General features: G+C 36.9%; 2 protein-coding genes across 2 annotated transcripts; both read left to right on the top strand.

The window, feature by feature from the left end:
• The first annotated feature begins 556 nt into the window (after nt 1-556).
• Nucleotides 557-6404, top strand: LOC137718200 (probable protein phosphatase 2C 71). Its single transcript, XM_068457703.1, has 9 exons — nt 557-756; nt 847-1466; nt 2561-2691; nt 3012-3078; nt 3554-3641; nt 4179-4348; nt 5189-5332; nt 5580-5708; nt 6074-6404. Exons 1-9 carry the CDS (start codon nt 567-569, stop codon nt 6251-6253), a joined length of 1719 nt encoding a protein of 572 aa, XP_068313804.1. The 5' UTR covers nt 557-566; the 3' UTR covers nt 6254-6404.
• A 2071-nt stretch (nt 6405-8475) lies between these two features.
• On the top strand, nt 8476-11413 carry LOC137716868 (non-specific lipid transfer protein GPI-anchored 31-like). The gene is made up of 3 exons (XM_068456229.1): nt 8476-8823; nt 8948-8974; nt 11029-11413. The coding sequence occupies exons 1-3, from the start codon at nt 8508-8510 to the stop codon at nt 11169-11171; spliced, it is 486 nt and encodes a 161-aa protein (XP_068312330.1). The 5' UTR covers nt 8476-8507; the 3' UTR covers nt 11172-11413.
• Nucleotides 11414-11909: the final 496 nt, after the last annotated feature.

Genomic DNA, 11909 nt, shown 5'->3' on the forward strand with positions numbered 1-11909 from the left:
AAACCACTAGTATTAGGAATAAGCATTTCTGATGTGTTATTGTCTTGTGTACAATGTCATATGACGTTCTATGCCAATACAATAAAAGCATATGAACAAAAACTTACATGTAATTTATTCTATTGACAAAACGTCGTTGAATAGACATATCCAAGTTTTTCTCCCTTAAACATCCGTGCCACGTGAGCACATGTGACTTGGCGGGCGAGAGTCATTCTCACCCATTAATTACTACCCAAGCAATATCCACAACAGATAATGTCTTTCACTCACTACCCCTCTCTCGAGGTATTGTATCGCACAGTTCACCGTTACGTGATATTCTGTGCTAATTATGCAATGATTTATATTATTGGCACAAAATATTATTATGATAGTAAACTCGTATCATATAAGTTGTTCTCCCATATCTCAATGTCATGAAAAAACCAATATTAAAAATAAAAAAAATAAAAAAAGACAATATGAATTGTGCAACATGCATTTGGGACCTTGGCACTATAAATAAACACATGTATGTGCAGATTGCCCAATCTGATCGACATAATAATAATAACATAAGAAAAATGGGTAATCCTTTCGTGAGAAGCGGGTTGAGCTTCTCCCCCATGTTTCCAACCCACATTCTCCCGCCGCTTAAACCCTTGCACGAAACAGTCCTCACTAGAATTCCGATTGGATTTCCTAAGCCCCGGCCGACGCTTCCGCCGCACTCCTCCTCCTCCTCCTCAAACTTTGATATCATTTCCACAAGCGGTATGTGGCTTGCCAATTTTCTCAGGAAACAAACAGAGTAATAATTACTAGTGTTATTTATATAATTCCTTTATGAATTGTGTGTGACAGAGTCGGGAGATGGTAGCTTTCTCTTCCGCTTTGGGGACAAGAGCGAGAAATCTGTTGCCACTGAAACAGAGATTGATGCTCGTAGTCATCTGGAGGATCCTGTGCAAGATTCAGAATTGAGCCAAACATTGTTGGGAAGCACAGGAAGTGGAGCTGGTGGCGGTGCAGGTGCCGAGGAGAATGTTATTGATGCCGTTTCAGTGACGAGCACCGACAATTCGACTCACGGTGGTGTAGGTGAAGAAGCCACAACCACAGCAGATGAAAATCAGGTCAGCAATGAAACTCATGCTTATCCAGCAATTGGCGGCGCCATGGAGGCCGAGAATGCTGTTAATGTGGTTGCAGTGACGAGCACTGGCAATGCGACTGCTGGTGCTGGTGGTGGTGAAGAAACCACAATTAGAACTACAACCGCAACCACAGCAGATCAAACTCAAGTCAGCAATGAAATCCATGCTTTTGAAGCAAGTGGCTGTGACGGAGCCGCAAAGGCCGAGGAGAATGCTGTTGATGCGGTTTCAGTGACGAGCACGGAAGATGCAACTGGCGGCAGTGGTGGTGAACAAACCACAACCGCAAGCACAACCACAGCAGATGAGACTCAAGTCTCCTTCGTGGTTAGTAAAACTAATTAACTCTTGATTCTTGCATTGCCTCACTTGTTTAAGAACTTTTGAATTGGTCAGCTATTTCGCAATCCTAGTCGAAATATAGACTACCACACCCACACCACATATATATATATTTGTAGATAAATAGATACATGGATAGATAGATATGGAACACAATCATGATATTGATAAATGTCCAGCAGGGATGCTTGACTAGGTTTTAAATGCTGTATGTGAATATTTTTGAAAACCGAGAATCTTTCCAAGAAATGGATTAGCTTTACGTTTTCTGTTTCTAAAGGGACTTGAAGAATCTAGTGCAAGGACTGTCTACGGTGCTCTTTCCTTCGTCTGTTGCACGCCGATAAGGACGATTGATATGGGCTTCTTGTCAAGATATATACTAGTTAGTAGTAAGGTTTTGCAAGGCGACTCCCGTATCCCTTTTGTGGTTTTTATGGCTCGAGAGGAATATTACTGCATTTTAACGAGTGCAGCATTGTTTTGCCCAGAGCTGAGATCGATGTTAAAGTTTTCTGATGGTTTTTGAGGGGATCTTCTGTGCTGTTTTTAAACCAACTGGGTATCTCAAGTGATTAAGGTCATGGAGCTAATTTCTAATTTGAATTTTGGATTCAGAAAGCTTTCAAAGTCCTACAATCTTTCATTTCATCTTTGTTACATAAATGAAACTTAGTGAAATTTATTTTCCAAATTTTGTCTGCGTTGTTCTCTCTTTTATACTTCCAGTTCTTTTGGATGGCACCTGGTTTGTGCCTTTTTGCGAATTAGTCATTACCGTAAACGTGTACATTACACTAGTAGATATATGAAAACTCAGCTGTGGGGGGAGCTGTATTTTGTTTTATAAGACCTCAAGACAAGAGATGTCTGGATTAAATCTAAGCCTTCAATTTGCACGTACATGCACGCCTGCACACATGTTATACATGTTTTCTTAATTTATAGCCCGACTCAAGTTGGCAGCTGGATCATTTGGCACATATTTGTTTTTTTTTTTTTTTTTTTTTTTAGTTCTGGCACATCACAGTTCTTTCATGTTAAGCACCTCACGTGCTTTTGTTTTATCTTGTACATAGTTAGCCGAGAATGCCCCTTCCACAAATTCAGAAGATGAATTCACAGAGGGCGAAGCACATAGAAGTGACGTTTCAGGAGTATCAACTTCTAAGATAGTGGAATTCCATGCAGTTGAAGGCGCTTCTGATGGGTATGCTAGTTTTTCTCTTGATATACCTCTAATAAATAATATCCATCTATTATTTCTGCTTTTGAAGTTCATCTGCTTGTAAAATTTAATTCTGTATGAAAAATGCAAGGACAATAGAAATCACCAGAGGAGTTAAAAAGTGGTGCAGCTGTCTGTGTACAATAGGTGCACGGACAAGGATAGCATGAGTTTATTTGTTGTACCAAATCGGTTCTTGGTAATGTTGGTGAAGGGATTAGTTTTTGTTCATGCTTTGTTTTCCCTGAGGATTTTCATCAATAAAGCGTGCTAGGACAGCTGACCGTTTCTTTCTTTCACAGGGAGGACGTTTCTGCAGCTGTTCTTCACCTATCTTCTGGTGCTGCTTTATTACCCCATCCCTCAAAGGTATCTTCTCAAGTTTTAAATGTAGTCGTAGTACACATACTTTATATAACTTTTGGATAATTCAGAGTGGTACCTAATATTGACACTTTTATTTTCTTTTTTGATAACAAACTCAAAACTTTTATTTTCGTTTATGGATACCACCAACTTGATGTGCATATGCATACGCATGTCTTATGTGACATATGAAGTGGACATAATAACTCGTGTTGGCTAATAGCAGTATGGTGTCTATCAATGCATTGAATTGTTTGTAGGTAGACACTAGACAGGCACACATATCTAACCCACAGGTGCACATTGGATAAATGAGCTTTATGTTTGGTTTGTCTTGAATTCACTCTTGTCTATTTATACGCTGCTAGACACACGCACATATATACATGCAAATCTGTGTGCACACACACAATACTTACTTGACCTTTGGCATGCATTTACTATAACTGTAAATAATTCAAGAATTAATAAATTCCAGGCATTGACAGGTGGGGAGGATGCTTACTTTGTTGCTGCCCAAAACTGGTTAGGTGTGGCTGATGGAGTGGGTCAGTGGTCACTAGAAGGTATCACCACCTTGAAGTTTAATTTTGCACGATAAATAGTGTTAGGAATATTGGATGGCCATACCTATATCTCAGTGTATTAGACTAACAGATTCTTTTCCAAACACTACCACTAGTTAGCCCACTTATTTTATCGCTGAAGCCAAATGTTTTTACTTATTTATCAAATATAGCTGTTAAATTATTCACTTCTGATTACACAATGTGACATTAAACCTGTTTGCATGTGGGTGCATACTTGTGTCTTTTTGTGTGCATGTTTTTGGTTCAGTGTTCCCATAATTGTTGAATAATTGATAGCCTGATAGCCATACTTATATCTCAATCTCAATAGTCTTTTTTTTTTCCCATGGTTTGACTAGCAGATTTTTTTTCTTTTCTAAAATCTACTGCTAGTTGAGCCACTTATTTCATCATGGAAGGCAAGGGAAAAAGTTAAATGTTTCTTCTTATTTATGCAATATGCCTGTTAATTATCCACCTCTGTATAGACAAAATATAGGCTAAATTTGTTATACTTTGCTCCTTATATATTAGGGGTTAATCCTGGACTATATGCTCGTGAACTCATGGAGAATTGTGAAAGGTTCATATCCGATTGTAAAGGTTTACCATTGACTGAACCAGCAGAAGTCCTTATTAGAGGCTCATCAAATACAAAATCTCCTGGATCATCCACGGTTTTGGTCGCTTATTTTGATGGTCAGGTATGAACTTTTCCTTGCCTAAGATTATTATTTCTGGGTCTTTCGTAAAGGAAGTACCCATGAGAGAGGAACTAGAAGGGAGAATTGGACAAATCCAAAATTAACATGCTAATACCTTAAACAAGTGCTTGTTTACTTTTATACGGCCCAAGTGAACAAAGGTCATAGATAGATTTTATTTCGTGTTATATATTAACATTGAGGGCGAGCCTTGGCACAACAGAAATGTTGCTCCTTTCCTTTGTTACCAAAAGGTCACGGATAGTCGTGGAAACAGTCTCTTTGCAAAGCAAGGGTAAGGCTGTGTACAACAGATGTTCCTCCCCGGACCCTCACAAAGCGGGGAGCCTTATTGGCGTGGGGTCACCCTTTCTATATTAACATTCTTGCAGTTCTCCTTTTTTTATAGATGATTTTTATTTATTCCGTGTTCTCTACCGTTCTCATAGTATTTCAGATGATTGTGATAAATTTCCATTAGCTGGCATGTCTATACATCCGCCTTGGTACAATATTTTTTTGGGCTATCCATAATTAAGCCCTTCATGCTTACATAGTCTATAAAAAGACACTCTACAACCCAACCTTTATTAAAAACCCCATTTTGACATTTCAACCAGCTCAAACTAATTTAAGTGCCATGTAAACACTAAAAATTTACAGTTGGGGTTTCTTCTCCCATGAGGGTGGTATTACTAATTATATATAGTTTTTTCTTCCTCTTATAGCATTTTAGGGTGTTCTTTCCTAAACCATGGTTTCGTTATTGCATATGACAACCTTAAAATGTAATATTTTAAAATTTTGATTTTCAAGGGTAATGAAAATTTGCTTTTGCAGGCTCTCCATGTGGCCAACATTGGAAACTCGGGATTCATCATAATTAGAAATGGTGCTGTCTTTGAAAAATCATCACCAATGGTTCACGCGTTCAATTTTCCAGTACGGATTGAAAGAGGTGATGATCCCTCAGAACTTATAGAGGTACGTGTTTTAAAAATTTATTGCCATTACGTGCCCAACAAAATTTTCCAAATTGACTCCTGATATGTTATCAATCTTAAGAAGTAGATCTGAACTTCCACCCCCCCCCCCCCCCCCCCCCTCTCCTCTTTGGTCCGTTAAAGATGATGGCGGTGTATTTTAATTTTCAATTATACCAACTCTTCTTGCAACTTGACTGTCTTACATGATGAAAGAGATTACGCTAACAAGAATAATCTGTTCTCAGAAATACCGAATTGATTTGGATGAGGGCGATGTGGTTGTCACTGCAACAGATGGCCTCTTCAACAACTTGTATGAGCAAGAGATCACCTCAATTGTGTCGAAGTCACTGCAAACCGGGTTGGAACTACAGGTGCACATCTCAATGGTTTTCTTGTCTATATTTCTTTTTCGTAAGCTTCTTTGAAAGGGAATCCGAAAAAAGAAAAGAACTGTCATGCATTCACTTAAAGGTGCCATAGACATTGCAGAAAGGGCATTTGGACAAAAGCATATGTGGCTTGATAATGGCGGTGCCACTTCTTTTGGTTCAATAACTTTTATACTTACGATTACCGAATTTATCAGCAAAACAGAATATTCTTTAGAATACAAACCTATGACTCCATCTTGAGCTAGGAAAACATTATTTCTGGCAAAACAGATAGCTTTATTTGTTGTAACGGTTTCTTATATCCAATTTCTTTTGGTTGTCTCTGTATGTGCATCTATTCAAAGGACATAGCAGAGGTCTTGGCCACTAGTGCACAAGAGTTGGGGCGATCTAAATCTCCAAGGAGCCCATTTGCTGATGCAGCCAAGGCATCTGGGTATGCCGGATATAGTGGCGGCAAGCTTGATGATGTGGTCGTTATCCTGTCACATGTAGAAAAGAAACCCATCGGTACTTTACGGTAAGTACATATGTATATGTATATATGTGTGCACACGAGTACGTGCTTGTGTATTTATTTATCTGTGTTTTGTATCATTTGTTTCAATTGCGAAGTACCGAAAGGAAACTAATATCATTTGTATCTTCTGTATAAAAAAAAGTAGTGTGTCTAAAGCAATTGTGGTGTCAAAATTCCGGTCCTTGATTATGTCAGTGAGTGGCTAATGTGGAAGCTTTGAAGTTCTCTTTCAAATGAAAACTCTTGGCTTGTGCATATATGGATATAGAGTGGGAAATTGTTTCATGCATTTAATTTATGAAAGAAAATGATTTCCGCACGTCATTTTTTTTACCCAGTATTGGAACTGGGGAGCAAAAAATGTTTTATGATGTAGATTTATGAGATTTTAAAATTTAGCTTTATTTTGAAATTATTGTCATTTTTTGGAAACATGAATTGATTTGCCCCCCTTCAGATATCAGGCTCAACAAGGTTGAGTAAATCTTATATGCCGGAATTGTGAAAGCGGGAAAAGGATCCTTGCCAGGTCCTTTTCCTAGAGATCCCGTGATCTCACCCGTTCATTGTATATCGTGCAGTTGGATTCTTTTTCCTAGAGATCACGGGATCCCGGATCCTTTTTCGTGTAAGCGTGCCATTAATAAAATGAATAGTATTGGACTGTAAAAGTTATTTAGCTGGTCAATTTAACGTGTTTGATAACTATTTCGATAAATATCAGTTTCCAAATTTTAGTTTAGTTTTTATTATTTTGAAAATTGAAAAATCGCTTGGTCTACTCTCAATTTTGAAAAAAGATGAAAACTAAAAAACTGAAAATTAAACTGAAACGAAATGATTATTCTAACTTTTAGTTTTTGATATTGCTTCTTTGGATTTAGCGTTGGAGGCACAAAACTAGTCCTTTCTTGGCGGTTCAAGCTGTTTGAAAATTTGACTAGTGTGATCATTGGGTTTTAGGAAGTTGTGTAGGATGATTTTACTTGGGAGCTCACAATCAATCACAATTCTGCTGAAGAATGCCATGCTTGTGAGAAATTTTTAGTGTGCCGGAAACATAGTTCATACACCAAGTGCTATAATACAATTAATTAAATTTTTCTTAAAGTTTTCAACCAATACTAGCATTACACTTGGTCTGCGGGGTCATATATCTAGCCAAGGGTTGATCAACCTTGGGACAAGGTGGGTCAGCTGACCCCCTACTCATAAATCCTCTATGAAAGAATTGGGTGTTGCCCTTTGAAAATTTGAAATGCCCTTGAAAGCTGACTCTCGACGAGTTGCCTCTATAAACACTGAGCAGGGTAGCTGTTAGCCTCATGTCTTTGTATGTGTTGCTATGATATGTGTCAATAGGCTTACCTGGAATTGGTCTCTGTCGGCATGTTCGCTCAAAATCTTAGACAAAAAATGTGCAAGTGAACTGGTATCCACACATTTTATTTTTATGTGTATTTATGTTGATTTATCGTTTTCTTTTAATCATTATTCAATCTAACCACAAGGAAATGGAAAGAAATGTGTGAATTTCATAAATGTCAAGAATGAATATGGTCAATCATCATTGAATTTAATACTAAAAGTGAATAATACTAAATGTGTGAATTTAATACTAAACCAAAAATCATCATTGAATTTAATACTAAAAGTGAATAATAATTTGATTTAGTATTCTAATCTCAATTTTCAATATCGAATTTAAACTATATACAGATTGCATTTATTGTAGTGGCAAAAAAAATATAATCATTTTATATATTATGTAAAAATACAATCTCTACCAATTCCGTTACCGGATCCTTTTCTTGGGGATCCTAGAAATTCGACGATCGTTACCGTTCATCGACATCGTACAATCAATTTTCGTTAGGTATTATCTATATTTAATTTTAAAATAATTTTTAACTGCATAATTACATAATCCAAGGATCCCCAGAAAAAGGATGCCACGAGGATCCTTTTCCATATATATCATCGGTGGTACGTGGACAAGAAGAAAATCTTATTTAAGTAAGAGAAAAAAATGGGGCGTACAAATAATTTCTACATAGAAAAAAGAGGCCTTTCCTACAATGGCATGAAACAGGAGCACGCGATGCGAAACACGTATAGAGTCCCTCCATACCTCCATCCCTCCCCAACTCACAACCTATTTCTGTTGCTTGTTAGATTCTTGAGTTTTCACAGAAACACAAGAAAAAATGGGAGGAGCAGGGAGGGTTTGGATCAGTACTGTGGTGGTGGTGGTGGTGATGGCGGTGCTAGGGTGTGGACTCGGGGACCCTGCGTCGCCGTCGCAGCACGCGGCGCCGGCCCCGTCGGTGGACTGCATTAGCCTGATCTCGACCATGGCAGACTGCTTGCCGTTTGTGTCGAACGGGAGCACCGACACGAAGCCAGCAGAGACTTGCTGCAATGGCCTCAAGACCGTGCTCGAAGCCGACGCTTCCTGTCTCTGTGTGGCCTTCAAGAGCAGTGCTCAGCTCGGCGTCGTTTTAAACGTCACCAAGGCCACCTCCCTCCCCGCCGCTTGCCAAGTCTCCGCTCCTTCCGTCGCCGACTGTGGATGTCTGTCTTTCTTCTTTCTTGTCTAAGTACTCTTTTTATGAATTTATTTTATTTTAGATTTTTTGGAAATTAACATTTGATGAATTACATTTTTTTTAACCCTTTGTTTTGTTATTTTTTTCAGTATCTGTCACTCCTGCTGGCGCCCCTGGTATGTTCTTAATATCATCTTAATGCTGCGATATTTGTGTTAATTCTTTTGTTTATTGTTTATTTATTTAATTTATTGTTTTGTGTATTGTTTATTTCTTTTGTTAATTATACTTAGGTTTGGACAGCACTCTAGAATATTGAATTTATATTATATTTATTAACCATTTTATTTATTTATTAACTTGTCTGATTGGTTTGAGGCATTCGTTTGAGGCATTCTTCTTCTGGACTTTGCCTGATCTACACGACAGGCTACTGTTTAGAATTAAACGCATGTTTTAATCTTGAATAATAATTTAAGAAATAAACTTGGCTTCTTTTCACTTCGTTTTTTATTTACAGAATTTCATGCTTATGATCGGTACAATGTATATCATGAGGCACTTTGTAAAGACCATTTATGCAAAAGAATCAATAAAATAATCATTCAACTGTATAAAAACAGAGAATGAGTTTGATAAAAAAATTACGAACTGTTTATCTATTTGCTATTTTTAGTTGACTAAAAGATCTTATTTTTAAATGATTTTTTTTCTTCATAAAATGAACGGTTCCTATTATAAGCATGAAGTTTTGTGAATCGACCGCAAAGCATCTCGAGGAGGAGAACTCTCCTCCTTAATTTTAACGAGTCAAGCCTCTCCTCCTTAATTTTAACGAGTCAAGCCTCTTTCATAATTTAATGACAGAATCTCTGATTTAACGAAATGAAGCAATTTCTGCATACGCCTTTGCTATTTTTGCATTGTGCTCTTTATTTCTGTGCCTTTTATTGCAAAGAGAAAAGGGGCGTGCTTTAAATTATTTCCCTTTGATGAATTAATGTTTCTGCAAACTCCATAATGTCTACATTTACTACAGGGCTACTTTTGGTATGTGTGATGAGAATGTGGAATATGAGATCATCTCGAAATGAGATGTCAAAAGATAAATATCAAATGTTAATTTGATAGTTGATGTTGTAATGTTAGATTTTTTTTTTTCCCCCAACCAATATGTTTTTTTTGTTATAAATGATATTGGTATGACTCATTTTAAAAAGAAATCAATTAAAATAAATTTTCAAGATCTATAATTGGTGTATTAATAAGATCCACACAATTAAATAATTAAAAATTATTTGACATCCTCTTTTCTCATATGTCAAATTTGACATATAAAAACTGATATATCAATTCATATAGAATTGATATATCAGTTGGAGCTTGCTTCTACCTTTAAATTTGATTACATGGTATTCCACTTAAGATTTGACTTCTCCTTCGAAAGAGTAATGTTATTCATACTATGTTTTTGTACCACATTTCTATACGATCTTAGGTGGCATCTGATGTGGACAACTACATCATTTGAAAAATTTACAAAACCCAAGGAAAGGAATAAGAAAGACTCCTCGTATACCACAATCATCATTTAATTAACTAGTTTTTCTTAATTATTAGTTTTTTAAATTTAAAAATCTGATTAATTCAAATAATGTGGCTATCCACATCAAATGTCATCTAAGGTGGTATGAAAATGTGATACAAAAACATTGTATGAATAGCATTACTCCCTTTGAAAATGAGAGATTTTTCAATGTGACCGGCACACGAGGTGGTACACCACGTGTCACTATACAAATGGTGAGATATGTGTTAAAAAGTTAATAACTTAAAAAATAAAATTTTCCATCACTTACATAAATACATGTGGTGTACCATCCGTGTTTCTATCACAATAAAAATTTTCTTCATGATTTGAGGCTTGGAAATGGGAAATCATTTCCTTTCCATGTTATATCATTATTCCAATTAAATATTGAAAAATCAATATCCCATATTAAATCTTCATACTCAACTTTTTGCCAATTTTATCCCTAATAATAAATAGAAATACAAATTTGTCTTCAATTTTCACATTTACTGTTTTATCTTTACCATGCATGGTAATAAGAAAATGTTTGCCCATCCTCTAAGAAAAGACATGGGAATTATATGAGGGCATAAATTTGTTTTGATTTCAACTTTGGTGGGCTTGTCCGTTTGAGATTAGTGATTTGTATGTTTATAGGTGGTGGCGCTGGTGCACCAGAGTCGTCTGCTGGAGGGAATGAGCAAACAACACCTCCGGGAAGCTCAGGTTCTTTTATGCTCGCCAGTTCGGTTGGATCCCTGCTTGTTGGTCTTGTAATTGCATCATTCCCTTGTTTCTAATAGCTGAGTTTGGTGGTGACATTTTTTTTAGTTGAGAGGGATGATGATAAGGAACTTATGATGTTTATTTTATCATTGGGTTAGTTCATTCTGAGGGGTGACTAAACTAGCTAGGTTTTAACGTTTGTTTTGGGGGTCACTCGAAACCTGTTTCGATGGCTTTTGTTGGTTGGATGTATATGTATTAATTGTTGAATAAAGCAGCAAGTCCCAAATCGGGCATGTTATAAGACAAATCACAACTTATATCAAATGATTCCACTTCTAATTGCATCGAGGCTTTTACCATAAAAACCTCCACCTATTGATTGCACGAGTGATTTAAGTGGAAACAATATCGATGCTGTTAGTGGTGGACCGTGACCTGTCTCTCTAAACATGGCATCAGAGCCTGCATGTGAAAGAGTTTCACCAGTGTTCCTCCTCATGCTATATGAATCAATTTTCACCACATTAATTTCCAATTCAGCAGTGCAAATCTAGATTTGAAAGCGAGCCAAAGCTAGTGTACTTTATACGCTCACTTTCTCGTTATGCATTCATCTCTTTGTTTTTGTCCTTTATGCTAGGTTGAAAACCCTTCTATAAAACCCACAAAATTGGAGCAAGCTAAGCTCTATTGGTTTGAGGGATTAAAGAGGTTGAGAAGTGAGTTTATACTTTTTAACCATTCTTCAGATGATTCTTCTTACCAAAACAATCTGTTGCTCAACATTCTCCGACGTTCTCAGAAACTTT

This window comes from Pyrus communis, chromosome 15 (assembly GCF_963583255.1).
Source record: "Pyrus communis chromosome 15, drPyrComm1.1, whole genome shotgun sequence".
In the NCBI taxonomy this organism is placed as follows: Eukaryota; Viridiplantae; Streptophyta; class Magnoliopsida; order Rosales; family Rosaceae; genus Pyrus; species Pyrus communis.

What these genes read in the sequence shown, in the direction of transcription:
- LOC137716868 (XM_068456229.1), top strand. Translation starts at nt 8,508, where the DNA reads ATGGCGGTGCTAGGGTGTGGACTCGGGGACCCTGCGTCGCCGTCGCAG. An exon ending in TTCCGTCGCCGACTGTGGAT is followed by an intron (nt 8,824 to 8,947) that starts GTCTGTCTTTCT and finishes TATTTTTTTCAG; the next exon opens with TATCTGTCACTCCTGCTGGC. An exon ending in CACTCCTGCTGGCGCCCCTG is followed by an intron (nt 8,975 to 11,028) that starts GTATGTTCTTAA and finishes GTATGTTTATAG; the next exon opens with GTGGTGGCGCTGGTGCACCA.
- LOC137718200 (XM_068457703.1), top strand. Translation starts at nt 567, where the DNA reads ATGGGTAATCCTTTCGTGAGAAGCGGGTTGAGCTTCTCCCCCATGTTT. An exon ending in AGACTCAAGTCTCCTTCGTG is followed by an intron (nt 1,467 to 2,560) that starts GTTAGTAAAACT and finishes TCTTGTACATAG; the next exon opens with TTAGCCGAGAATGCCCCTTC. An exon ending in AAACCGGGTTGGAACTACAG is followed by an intron (nt 5,709 to 6,073) that starts GTGCACATCTCA and finishes ATCTATTCAAAG; the next exon opens with GACATAGCAGAGGTCTTGGC.